The sequence below is a fragment of the Bombina bombina genome, chromosome 11, assembly GCF_027579735.1.
Source record: "Bombina bombina isolate aBomBom1 chromosome 11, aBomBom1.pri, whole genome shotgun sequence".
Taxonomy (NCBI): domain Eukaryota; kingdom Metazoa; phylum Chordata; class Amphibia; order Anura; family Bombinatoridae; genus Bombina; species Bombina bombina.
Window position 1 is genome coordinate 53,806,291 of NC_069509.1, and position 14,261 is coordinate 53,820,551.

Genomic DNA, 14,261 nt, shown 5'->3' on the forward strand with positions numbered 1-14,261 from the left:
TGAAGGTGTGATACAGTGATATGCATGTGTGTGCAAGATGCAGTTATTGTACTGAAGGTGTGATACATGATATGTGTGTAGTGCAAGATGCATGTTATTGTCTGAAGGTGTGATACATGATATGTGTGTGTGCAAGATGCAGTTATTGTCTGATGGTGTGATACATGATATGCGTGTGTGTGTGCAAGATGCAGTTATTGTCTGAAGGTGTGATACATGATATGCGTGTGTGTGTGCAAGATGCAGTTATTGTCTGAAGGTGTGATACATGATATGCGTGTGTGTGTGCAAGATGCAGTTATTGTCTGAAGATGTGATACATATATGCGTGTGTGTGTGCAAGATGCAGTTATTGTCTGAAGTTGTGATACATAATATGCGTGTGTGTGTGCAAGATGCAGTTATTGTCTGAAGGTGTGATATATGATATGCGTGTGTGTGCAAGATTGCAGTTATTGTCTGAAGGTGTGATACATGATATGCGTGTGTGTGCAAGATGCAGTTATTGTCTGAAGGTGTGATACATGATATGCGTGTGTGTGCAAGATGCAGTTATTGTCTGAAGGTGTGATACATGATATGCGTGTGTGTGCAAGATGCAGTTATTGTCTGAAGGTGTGATACATGATATGCGTGTGTGTGTGTGCAAGATGCAGTTATTGTCTGAAGGTGTGATACATGATATGCGTGTGTGTGCATGATGCAGTTATTGTCTGAAGGTGTGATACATGATATGCGTGTGTGTGCAAGATGCAGTTATTGTCTGAAGGTGTGATACATGATATGTGTGTGTGTGTGCAAGATGCAGTTATTGTCTGAAGGTGTGATACATGATATGCGTGTGTGTGCAAGATGCAGTTATTGTCTGAAGGTGTGATACATGATATGCGTTTGTGTGTGCAAGATGCAGTTATTGTCTGAAGGTGTGATACATGATATGCGTGTGTGTGCAAGATGCAGTTATTGTCTGAAGGTGTGATACATGATATGCGTGTGTGTGTGCATGATGCAGTTATTGTCTGAAGGTGTGATACATGATATGCGTTTGTGTGTGCAAGATGCAGTTATTGTCTGAAGGTGTGATACATGATATGCGTTTGTGTGTGCATGATGCAGTTATTGTCTGAAGGTGTGATACATGATATGCGTGTGTGTGCAAGATGCAGTTATTGTCTGAAGGTGTGATACATGATATGCGTGTGTGTGTGCAAGATGCAGTTATTGTCTGAAGGTGTGATACATGATATGCGTGTGTGTGTGCAAGATACAGTGATTGTCTGAAGGTGTGATACATGATATGCGTGTGTGTGTGCAAGATGCAGTTATTGTCTGAAGGTGTGATACATGATATGCGTGTGTGTGCAAGATGCAGTTATTGTCTGAAGGTGTGATACATGATATGCATGTGTGCAAGATGCAGTTATTGTCTGAAGGTGGGATACATGATATGCGTGTGTGTGCAAGATGCAGTTATTGTCTGAAGGTGGGATACATGATATGCGTGTGTGTGTGCAAGATGCAGTTATTGTCTGAAGGTGTGATACATGATATGTGTGTGTGCAAGATGCAGTTATTGTCTGAAGGTGTGATACATGATATGTGTGTGTGCAAGATGCAGTTATTGTCTGAAGGTGTGATACATGATATGCGTGTGTGTGTGCAAGATGCAGTTATTGTCTGAAGGTGTGATACATGATATGCGTTTGTGTGTGCAAGATGCAGTTATTGTCAGAAGGTGTGATACATGATATGCGTGTGTGTGCAAGATGCAGTTATTGTCAGAAGGTGTGATACATGATATGCGTGTGTGTGAGCAAGATGCAGTTATTGTCTGAAGGTGTGATACATGATATGCGTGTGTGAGCAAGATGCAGTTATTGTCTGAAGATGTGATACATGATATGCGTGTGTGTGCAAGATGCAGTTATTGTCTGAAGGTGTGATACATGATATGCTGTGTGTGTGCAAAGATGCAGTTATTGTCTGAAGGTGTGATACATGATATGCGTGTGTGTGTGCAAGATGCAGTTATTGTCTGAAGGTGTGATACATGATATGTGTGTGTGTGCAAGATGCAGTTATTGTCTGAAGGTGTGATACATGATATGCGTGTGTGTGTGCAAGATGCAGTTATTGTCTGAAGGTGTGATACATGATATGTGTGTGTGTGCAAGATGCAGTTATTGTCTGAAGGTGTGATACATGATATGCGTGTGTGTGTGCAAGATGCAGTTATTGTCTGAAGGTGTGATACATGATATGCGTGTGTGTGCAAGATGCAGTTATTGTCTGAAGGTGTGATACATGATATGCGTGTGTGTGTGCAAGATGCAGTTATTGTCTGAAGGTTTGATACATAATATGCGTGTGTGTGCAAGATGCAGTTATTGTCTGAAGGTGTGATACATGATATGTGTGTGTGTGCAAGATGCAGTTATTGTCTGAAGGTGTGATACATGATATGTGTGTGTGTGTGCAAGATGCAGTTATTGTCTGAAGGTGTGATACATGATATGCGTGTGTGTGCAAGATGCAGTTATTGTCTGAAGGTGTGATACATGATATGCGTGTGTGTGCAAGATGCAGTTATTGTCTGAAGGTGTGATACATGATATGCGTGTGTGTGCAAGATGCAGTTATTGTCTGAAGGTCTGATACATGATATGCGTGTGTGAGCAAGATGCAGTTATTGTCTGAAGGTCTGATACATGATATGCGTGTGTGAGCAAGATGCAGTTATTGTCTGAAGGTGTGATACATGATATGCGTGTGTGTGCAAGATGCAGTTATTGTCTGAAGGTGTGATACATGATATGTGTGTGTGCAAGATGCAGTTATTGTCTGAAGGTGTGATACATGATATGCGTGTGGTGCAAGATGCAGTTATTGTCTGAAGGTGTGATACATGATATGCGTGTGTGTGCAAGATGCAGTTATTGTCTGAAGGTGTGATACATGATATGCGTGTGTGTGCAAGATGCAGTTATTGTCTGAAGGTGTGATACATGATATGCGTGTGTGTGCAAGATGCAGTTATTGTCTGAAGGTGTGATACATGATATGCGTGTGTGTGCAAGATGCAGTTATTGTCTGAAGGTGTGATACATGATATGCGTGTGTGTGCAAGATGCAGTTATTGTCTGAAGGTGGGATACATGATATGCGTGTGTGTGTGCAAGATGCAGTTATTGTCTGAAGGTGTGATACATGATATGCATGTGTGTGCAAGATGCAGTTATTGTCTGAAGGTGTGATACATGATATGCGTGTGTGTGCAAGATGCAGTTATTGTCTGAAGGTGTGATACATGATATGCGTGTGTGTGCAAAATGCAGTTATTGTCTGAAGGTGTGATACATGATATGCGTGTGTGTGCAAAATGCAGTTATTGTCTGAAGGTGTGATACATGATATGTGTGTGTGCAAGATGCAGTTATTGTCTGAAGGTATGATACATGATATGTGTGTGTGCAAGATGCAGTTATTGTCTGAAGGTGTGATACATGATATGCGTGTGTGTGTGCAAGATGCAGTTATTGTCTGAAGGTGTGATACATGATATGCGTGTGTGAGCAAGATGCAGTTATTGTCTGAAGATGTGATACATGATATGCGTGTGTGTGCAAGATGCAGTTATTGTCTGAAGGTGTGATACATGATATGCGTGTGTGTGCAAAATGCAGTTATTGTCTGAAGGTGTGATACATGATATGCGTGTGTGTGTGTGCAAGATGCAGTTATTGTCTGAAGGTGTGATACATGATATGTGTGTGTGTGTGCAAGATGCAGTTATTGTCTGAAGGTGTGATACATGATATGCGTGTGTGTGTGCAAGATGCAGTTATTGTCTGAAGGTGTGATACATGATATGTGTGTGTGTGCAAGATGCAGTTATTGTCTGAAGGTGTGATACATGATATGCGTGTGTGTGCAAGATGCAGTTATTGTCTGAAGGTGTGATACATGATATGCGTGTGTGTGCAAGATGCAGTTATTGTCTGAAGGTGTGATACATGATATGCGTGTGTGTGTGCAAGATGCAGTTATTGTCTGAAGGTTTGATACATGATATGCGTGTGTGTGCAAGATGCAGTTATTGTCTGAAGGTGTGATACATGATATGCGTGTGTGTGCAAGATGCAGTTATTGTCTGAAGGTGTGATACATGATATGTGTGTGTGCAAGATGCAGTTATTGTCTGAAGGTGTGATACATGATATGCGTGTGTGTGTGCAAGATGCAGTTATTGTCTGAAGGTGTGATACATGATATGCGTGTGTGTGTGCAAGATGCAGTTATTGTCTGAAGGTGTGATACATGATATGCGTGTGTGTGCAAGATGCAGTTATTGTCTGAAGGTGTGATACATGATATGCGTGTGTGTGCAAGATGCAGTTATTGTCTGAAGGTGTGATACATGATATGTGTGTGTGCAAGATGCAGTTATTGTCTGAAGGTGTGATACATGATATGTGTGTGTGTGTGCAAGATGCAGTTATTGTCTGAAGGTGTGATACATGATATGCGTGTGTGTGCAAGATGCAGTTATTGTCTGAAGGTGTGATACATGATATGCGTGTGTGTGCAAGATGCAGTTATTGTCTGAAGGTGTGATACATGATATGCGTGTGTGTGCAAGATGCAGTTATTGTCTGAAGGTCTGATACATGATATGCGTGTGTGAGCAAGATGCAGTTATTGTCTGAAGGTCTGATACATGATATGCGTGTGTGAGCAAGATGCAGTTATTGTCTGAAGGTGTGATACATGATATGCGTGTGTGTGCAAGATGCAGTTATTGTCTGAAGGTGTGATACATGATATGTGTGTGTGCAAGATGCAGTTATTGTCTGAAGGTGTGATACATGATATGCGTGTGTGCAAGATGCAGTTATTGTCTGAAGGTGTGATACATGATATGCGTGTGTGTGCAAGATGCAGTTATTGTCTGAAGGTGTGATACATGATATGCGTGTGTGTGCAAGATGCAGTTATTGTCTGAAGGTGTGATACATGATATGCGTGTGTGTGCAAGATGCAGTTATTGTCTGAAGGTGTGATACATGATATGCGTGTGTGTGCAAGATGCAGTTATTGTCTGAAGGTGTGATACATGATATGCGTGTGTGTGCAAGATGCAGTTATTGTCTGAAGGTGGGATACATGATATGCGTGTGTGTGTGCAAGATGCAGTTATTGTCTGAAGGTGTGATACATGATATGCATGTGTGTGCAAGATGCAGTTATTGTCTGAAGGTGTGATACATGATATGCATGTGTGTGCAAGATGCAGTTATTGTCTGAAGGTGTGATACATGATATGCGTGTGTGTGCAAGATGCAGTTATTGTCTGAAGGTGTGATACATGATATGCGTGTGTGTGTGCAAGATGCAGTTATTGTCTGAAGGTATGATACATGATATGTGTGTGTGCAAGATGCAGTTATTGTCTGAAGGTGTGATACATGATATGCGTGTGTGTGTGCAAGATGCAGTTATTGTCTGAAGGTGTGATACATGATATGCGTGTGTGTGTGCAAGATGCAGTTATTGTCTGAAGGTGTGATACATGATATGCGTGTGTGTGTGCAAGATGCAGTTATTGTCTGAAGGTGTGATACATGATATGCGTGTGTGTGTGCAAGATGCAGTTATTGTCTGAAGGTGTGATACATGATATGCGTGTGTGTGCAAGATGCAGTTATTGTCTGAAGGTGTGATACATGATATGCGTGTGTGTGCAAGATGCAGTTATTGTCTGAGGGTGTGATACATGATATGCGTGTGTGTGCAAGATGCCGTTATTGTCTGAAGGCGTGATACATGATATGCGTGTGTGTGCAAGATGCCGTTATTGTCTGAAGGTGTGATACATGATATGCGTGTGTGTGCAAGATGCAGTTATTGTCTGAAGGTGTGATACATGATATGCGTGTGTGTGCAAGATGCAGTTATTGTCTGAAGGTGTGATACATGATATGCGTGTGTGTGCAAGATGCAGTTATTGTCTGAAGGTGTGATACATGATATGTGTGTGTGCAAGATGCAGTTATTGTCTGAAGGTGTGATACATGATATGCGTGTGTGTGCAAGATGCAGTTATTGTCTGAAGGTGTGATACATGATATGTGTGTGTGCATGATGCAGTTATTGTCTGAAGGCGTGATACATGATATGCGTGTGTGTGCAAGATGCCGTTATTGTCTGAAGGTGTGATACATGATATGCGTGTGTGTGCAAGATGCAGTTATTGTCTGAAGGTGTGATACATGATATGCGTGTGTGTGTGCAAGATGCAGTTATTGTCTGAAGGTGTGATACATGATATGCGTGTGTGTGCAAGATGCAGTTATTGTCTGAAGGTGTGATACATGATATGTGTGTGTGCAAGATGCAGTTATTGTCTGAAGGTGTGATACATGATATGTGTGTGTGCATGATGCAGTTATTGTCTGAAGGTGTGATACATGATATGTGTGTGTGCAAGATGCAGTTATTGTCTGAAGGTGTGATACATGATATGCGTGTGTGCAAGATGCAGTTATTGTCTGAAGGTGTGATACATGATATGCGTGTGTGCAAGATGCAGTTATTGTCTGAGGGTGTGATACATGATATGTGTGTGTGCAAGATGCAGTTATTGTCTGAGGGTGTGATACATGATATGTGTGTGTGCAAGATGCAGTTATTGTCTGAAGGTGTGATACATGATATGCGTGTGTGCAAGATGCAGTTATTGTCTGAGGGTGTGATACATGATATGTGTGTGTGCAAGATGCAGTTATTGTCTGAAGGTGTGATACATGATATGTGTGTGTGCAAGATGCAGTTATTGTCTGAAGGTGTGATACATGATATGCGTGTGTGCAAGATGCAGTTATTGTCTGAAGGTGTGATACATGATATGCGTGTGTGTGCAAGATGCAGTTATTGTCTGAGGGTGTGATACATGATATGCGTGTGTGTGCAAGATGCAGTTATTGTCTGAAGGTGTGATACATGATATGCGTGTGTGTGCAAGATGCAAAACACTTTCCAAATTATTGTGAGTGCTTTTAAATCTTAAAGGGACATATTACTCATCTCTTTATCATGTAGATGCATAAAACATGGTTATGGGAAAGCTGTTTAAACTTAAAGGAACATGAAACCCCCAAAATTATTTCATGATTCAGACAGAACATACATTTTTAAACAACTTTCCAATTTACTTCTATTATCAATTTTGCTTCAATACCTTGGTATCCTTTGTTGAAGGAGCAGCAATGCACTACTGGGAGCTAGCTGAACACATCAGTAAACTAATGATAAGAACCACCAATCAGTCGCTTGCTTCTACTTCCTAAGCGTACTTATTTATGCTTTTCAACAAAGGACAGAGAGAACAAAGCAAATGAGATAATATATGTAAAATGAATAGTTGCTTAAATATGAATGACAAACGGAAACAAATGGATTTTATTTCCCTTTAAGGTGAAACTAACTGTAAGTGCATAATTGTGTACAACTAAGTCCTGGGACTTTACAGCGCATTGGCTGACAGGAACAATGCCCATAGAACAAATTGGTGTATTCAGCACAGGAACAATGCCCATAGAACAAATTGGTGTATTCAGCACAGGAACAATGCCCATAGAACAAATTGGTGTATTCAGCACAGGAACATTGCTTTTTTTTTCTCAAGAAGCAAATCTATGTAATATATTTGTAAACATTCCCTTTATATAGAACAGAACAAATGTTTGAGTATAATTTCCCTTTAATACTTTCAGTAGCAGTAGATCACATGAAGACTTACATATCATTGATTATCAGGTTTGAATGAGCGAGGAGGAGCGCCCCGCTGCTCTCGCTGACACTGTCCTGCGTTTCCTGTGCCACGATGACATAGACACCGTGAAGGAGCTATGTGCAGATTGGTTCCCCATCGAGTAAGTCTGGATAGGGAGATGGGCAGTCACTGCTTATTTAGATCAGTCCCTCATTCCCTTTCTGTCTGTTGGATTTAGGTACCCGGATTCGTGGTACAGAGACATCACTTCCAACAAGAAATTCTTTTCTCTGGCTGCTACCTTCCATGGACAGATTGTGGGCATGATAGTTGCAGAAATAAAATCCAGGACCAAAGTACACAAAGAGGTAACTTTTACAGATTTGTATTATTTATTAAAGGGACACTTAACACAAATTGTAAACTACATGATTATAAACCTTCATATGTAAGAACCAGTTTGCATAAACTGCAGCTTTATGTTTATTCTTTTCAATGATTTCCTGTCCCCCAGAACAAAAGAACTGCCGCTATCACAAACTAATATTCAAACCAAACCAAAAAAAGAATATTTATAATAATTGTTTAGGTTCTTTATATGATTTTAAACGACATTTTGACTTCTATGGTTTGTAGGATGGCGACATTTTGGCATCCAGTTTCTCCAGCGATACACAGGTGGCATACATCCTGAGCCTGGGAGTAGTGAAGGAATTCAGGAAACAGGGAATTGGTGAGCACGTTGCAACCATTGCACACTTTCTGATATTCATCTATTCTATAGCTAAAATGTGTATTTAAAGAATTAAGTTATTTTTATATACATTAGCAACTAAGGGAAGTAAAGTCAAAATTAAACTTTAATGGATTGGTTAAAGCATGAAATTTTAAACAACTTCCTACTACTATTATCAATGTTGCGTCTCAAACGTGATCGCCAACTGCAGCGCTCCTCTTTGTGGGGCCCATCTTTATCCTGGCGGTGGACTGTGAGGCAGACGAAGACAGATATGCAGTTTCTCATTGGTCTATTGATGTTTTGCATTTCAGGGCCTCAGAGAAAAGCGTGGAAAATTAGCATTTTATTTGTTTTCTCTCCTAACCCCATAGTCAATGGAATGTCTGCTTACATAGCCTTTTTATAGCCGATACTTCAGTATAGAAACTTTCAGTATAGGTAAAGATACATGAGGCAAAATCAGCTATTTCAAACGCTGAAATAAAGGTAAATAAATGAGCATTTTTAAACAATTTATCACACTCTTTAAAAAGTGCACAATAAAAAGACAATGCAATAGCAATATTTTTTGCCAGCCCCCTGTGTCATGTGGCAACCATCAGCCAATCACAGACTTATATACGTTGTGCTCAGTAGCAGCTTGTGCCTCAGAAAGTGTGCATATAAAGACTGCACAATTTGATAATGGCAGTAAACTGGAAAGTCCTAAAAATTGCATCATGCTCTATCTGAATAATGAAAGTTTAATTTTGACTTTAGTGTCCCTTTAAAGGACCAGTAAATACAGTAGATTTGCATGCATAATCAACAAATGCATGATAAACAGACAATGCAATATCATTTAGTTATGTCTATTTCCACTCCTCCTGTATCATGTGACAGTCATCAGCCAATCACAAATGCATATACGTATACTCTGTGAAATCTTCCACATGCTCAGTAGGAGCTGGTGACTCAAAAAGTGTAAATATAAAAAGACTGTGCACATTTTGTTAACCCCTTAATGGCCGGACTTGTATATCTACATTGGAACAAAGTAAACAAATGTTAAAAAGTGAAATCAGGCGATCGTGTGATTTCAATGATTGGATCGTGTCTGGGGGAAGTGCCTATGATGCTAGGCACGCCCTTCAGCCCGCGATCCCATTTGGGAAGCGCCTTTCGCTTTAGAACAGTCAAAAGGCTAGGACGTTCTATCCCGTCCTAAGGGCAGGAAGGGGGTTAATGGAAGTAAATTGAGAAGTTTTCTTGTGATTATTTTTTTTTATTATTATGACTATTTGGGGACAATTGCAAATACATAATTTTCTTTAAAATAAATAGGATCAGTGTATAAAGTAAATAATGAAGGTATATGGAAAAGTTGCTATTTTTACTGTGCATATTAAACCTTTTTTTTTTGTGGTGGGCTTATTGTCAATTTATTTCTTTAATAAAAAATAAGTCAGCTATATGTTATTATAAAATATGTTTACTTCTCCCCCCATTGACAGCCACTGACAAAATAAAGTGCTATTTGTAAACAATATAATGCACTCCAGCGGGTTAAATTGAACATTGGAAACACAATACAGGGGGGAAATTTCACAATACCATGTGCCTTTAAAATTGTGGCTGTTGTAGTTAATGTTCACTAGAGGAGGACACGTAGCCTGTGTAGACACATGGGTGCATGATCAGGGTGTGCAATTGTCTCTGACCTATAGTCTCCTGTACAGGGTCCCTGCTGCTGGAGAGTTTAAAGAGCCACATTTCAAGCACCGCCCAGGATCACTGCAAGGCTCTGTACCTGCACGTCCTGACCACCAACAGCAGTGCCATCCGCTTCTACGAGAATCGCCACTTCCATCAACACCACTATCTGCCGTACTACTACTCCATCCGCGGGGTGCTGCAGGACGCTTACACTTATGTCCTGTACCTCAATGGAGGCCACCCGCCATGGACAGTCATATATCCTTCTGTGCATCTCTCACTTCTGACACTCTATTTGTCACATTTATTCTTCTCCATATCTCTCCCTCTCTCTCCCCTGCCCCATTCTATCTTCCTTCTGAATCTTCATTTACATTTCTTCCTCCTTAAAGGATACAGTTGTTGTCCTTAACCTCTGTGCACAGATTACCTGCAGCATTTGGGATCTGCTCTAGCCGGGCTCAGTCCTTGTACTCTGCCACAGAGGCTTTACCGCCAAGCTCATACTCTCCTGCGTAGTTTGCTGCCCTGGTCCGGCATATCTGCCAAGACTGGAATTGAATACAGTCGCACCATGTGACCACAGGTATCTTATGTAAATCTATAGGCTCCTATATGCTGATGGTCATTGCTACAACAGACATGGACTGTGCTTGTGTGTGTGTGTGGTCTAATTACACATACAGTATCTCACAAACATGAGTACACCCCTCACATTTTTGTAAATATTTTATTATATCTTTTCATGTGACAACACTGAAGAAATGACACTTTGCTACAATGTAAAGTAGTGAGTGTACAGCCTGTATAACAGTGTAAATCTGCTGTCCCCTCAAATTAACTCTACACACAGCCATTAATGTCTAAACTGTTGGCAACAAAAGTGAGTACACTCCTAACTGGAAATGTCCAAATTGGGCCCAATTAGCTATTTTTGGTGTTGTCGCTCTCACACTCTCTCATACTGGTCACTGGAAGTTCAACATGGCACTTCATGGCAAAGAACTCTCTGGGGATCTGAAAAAAAAGAATAGTTGCTCTACATAAAGGTGGCCTAGGCTATAAGAAGATTGTGTTAACAAAGGATAAATCTAACAGCGCTGAAAAAGGTGTCCTTAAGCTCCTAATGAGAGATGGGTCCCTAGCCACCCAACAAAAAACAGATGCAGAATATGGTTCAAAAGAAGCGCCTCTATAGAGGCAAGGACTAGTATACAAATATCTAAAGTAGGCTAGTGCTCCTAAAAGTATCTGATAGGAATAGCCGATAACAATGTGTGTTGCACAAAAATGAACTAAAAGGTTAAGACTGTTTTGGTAGGGTACTACAAATATGAAAAATATTAAGTAAAATATTAAGTAAAATATTTAATATTACATAGAGAATTACATAAAATGTTATCTTATAGGTACATGCATGGATCCATGACTAAAAAAAGTATATAAACACAGTTGTATAAACAAGTTATAAAAACAAAAACAAGTAATAAAAACAAATACAAATAATAAAAACAATCAAACAGTTATGAACAATGTCATAAAATATGTGGAGTAGTAAATATGTAGTAACTCGGGATGTATCTATATGTCCTACAGGTGTGTTAGGCTATGGATAAACTTAATAAGTTCAATAATATAAAAAAATTCTCAGAGTAAAAAGTTCATCAAATTGGTACAGTTCATCAAATGAGTGATAGATCCAAAGTGCTGGTGCAAGAAAAATGCAAATTCCAAAGTAGTGTGGGTGTACACATAAAAAACAAAAGAAAAAATGAAAAAAATGCAAAATGTTAAAAATCAATATCAGAATTGGCTAGGTGGCCATGTGGAAGATAAGTGATAAAAAATGTGGATAAAAGTTAGTACAAAAAAGATATGCGATGAAAAATACGATATATGAAATGAACCAGTTAATCCAAAATACAAAAAAGAGGAGATCCTTAATGAAATCAAGAATCCTAAATAAAAAACGTTTTCCAAGAAATCCTACTGAGTATCTTCAAAACCTGTGAATAAAAACAATAACAACATAGCACAGTATTGTTTAAAATAGGTATGTATATCATTGAAATAAATCTCACCATATGTTGTCAACGCGTTTCGGCCCGATGCAGGGCCTTTTTCAAGACTACCCGAGTTACTACATATTTACTACTCCACATATTTTATGACATTGTTCATAACTGTTTGATTGTTTTTATTTATTGTTTTTATTATTTGTATTTGTTTTTATTACTTGTTTTTGTTTTTATAACTTGTTTATACAACTGTGTTTATATACTTTTTTTAGTCATGGATCCATGCATGTACCTATAAGATAACATTTTATGTAATTCTCTATGTAATATTAAATATTTTACTTAAAGGGACAGTCAACACCAGAATTTTTGTTGTTTAAAAAGAAAGGTAATCCCTTTATTACCCATTTCCCAATTTTGCATAACCAACACAGTTATAATTATACACGTTTTACCTCTGTGATTATCTTGTATCTAAGCCTCTGCAAACTGCCCCCTTGTTTCAGTTCTTTTGACAGACATGCAGTTTAGCCAATCAGTGCTCCTAGGTCACTTTACGTGCATGAGCTCAATGTTATCTATATGAAACATGTGAACTAATGCCCTCTAGTGGTCAAAATGTATTCAGATTAGAGGCAGCCTTCATATGCTAAGAAATTATCATATGAACCTCCTAGTTTTAGCTTTCAACTAAGAATACCAAGAGAACAAAGCAAAATTGGTGATAAAAGTAAATTGGGAAGTTGTTTAAAATTGCATGCCCTATTTAAAACATGAAAGTTTTTTTTGGACTTGACTGTCCCTTTAATATTTTTCATATTTGTAGTACCCTACCGAAACAGTCTTAACCTTTTAGTTTATTTTTGTGCAACACACATTGTTATTGGCTATTCCTATCAGATACTTTTAGGAGCACTAGCCTACTTAAGATATTTGTATGCTATAAGAAGATTGCCAAGATCCTGAAACAGAGCTGCAGCACGGTGGGCAAAACCATACAGCTGTTTCACAGGACAGGTTCCACTCAGAACAGGCCTCGCAATGGTTGACCAATGAAGTTGAGTGCACGTGCTCAGCGTCATATCCAGAGGTTGTCTTTAAGAAATAGACGTATGAGTGCTGCCAGCATTGCTGCAGAGGTTGAAGGGGTGGGGGGGTCAGCCTGTCAGTGCTCAGACCATACGCCGCACACTGCGTCAAATTGGTCCGCATGGCTGTCGTCCCAGAAGGAAGCCTCTTCTAAAGATGATGCACAAGAAAGCCTGCAAACAGTTTGCTGAAGACAAGCAGACTAAGGACATGGATTACTGGAACCATGTCCTGTGGTCCAATGAGACCAAGATAAACGTATTTGGTTCAGTTGTTGTCAAGCATGTGTGGCGGCAACCAGGTGAGAAGTACAAAGACAAGTGTGTCTTGCCTACAGTCAAGCATGGTGGTGGGAGTGTCATGGGATGGGCCTGCATGAGTGCTGCCAGCACTGGGGATCTACAGTTAATTGAGGGAACCATGAATGCCAACATGTACTGTGACATACTGTAGCAGAGCATGATCCCCTCCCTTCGGAGACTGGGCCGCAGGGCAGTATTCCAACATAACGACTCAAAACACACCTCCAAGACGACCACTGCCTTGCTAAAGAAGCTGAGGGGAAAGGTGATGGACCGGCCAAGCATGTCTCCTGACCTAAACCCTATTGAGCATCTGTGGGGCATCCTCAAATGGAAGGTGGGGGAGCCCAAGGTCTCTAACATCCACCAGCTCCGTAATGTCGTCATGGAGGAGTGGAAGAGGAGTGGCAACCTGTGAAGCTCTGATGAACTCCATGCTCAAGAGGGTTAAGGCAGTGCTGGAAAATAATGGTGGTCACACAAAATATTGACACTTTGGGCTCAATTTGGATATTTCCACTTAGGGGGGTGTACTCACTTTTGTTGCCAACGGTTTAGACATTAATGGCTGTGTGTTGAATTATTTTGAGGGGACAGCAAATTTACACTGTTATACAGGCTGTACTTGCTACTTTACATTGTAGCAA

At 39.9% G+C, this 14,261-nt stretch overlaps 1 protein-coding gene across 2 annotated transcripts in view; it reads left to right on the forward strand.

The window, feature by feature from the left end:
- Positions 1 to 14,261, forward strand: part of NAA60 (N-alpha-acetyltransferase 60, NatF catalytic subunit) — a 28,854-nt gene that overhangs the window by 12,063 nt on the left and 2,530 nt on the right. For both annotated transcript variants that reach the window (XM_053695133.1, XM_053695134.1), the window contains exons 3-7: positions 7,816 to 7,931; positions 8,010 to 8,139; positions 8,408 to 8,504; positions 10,229 to 10,463; positions 10,629 to 10,791. In XM_053695133.1, coding sequence (XP_053551108.1) covers positions 7,822 to 7,931; positions 8,010 to 8,139; positions 8,408 to 8,504; positions 10,229 to 10,463; positions 10,629 to 10,785 — 729 coding nt within the window. In that variant the 5' untranslated portion in view covers positions 7,816 to 7,821 and the 3' untranslated portion in view covers positions 10,786 to 10,791. The remainder of the gene's footprint in view (positions 1 to 7,815; positions 7,932 to 8,009; positions 8,140 to 8,407; positions 8,505 to 10,228; positions 10,464 to 10,628; positions 10,792 to 14,261) is intronic.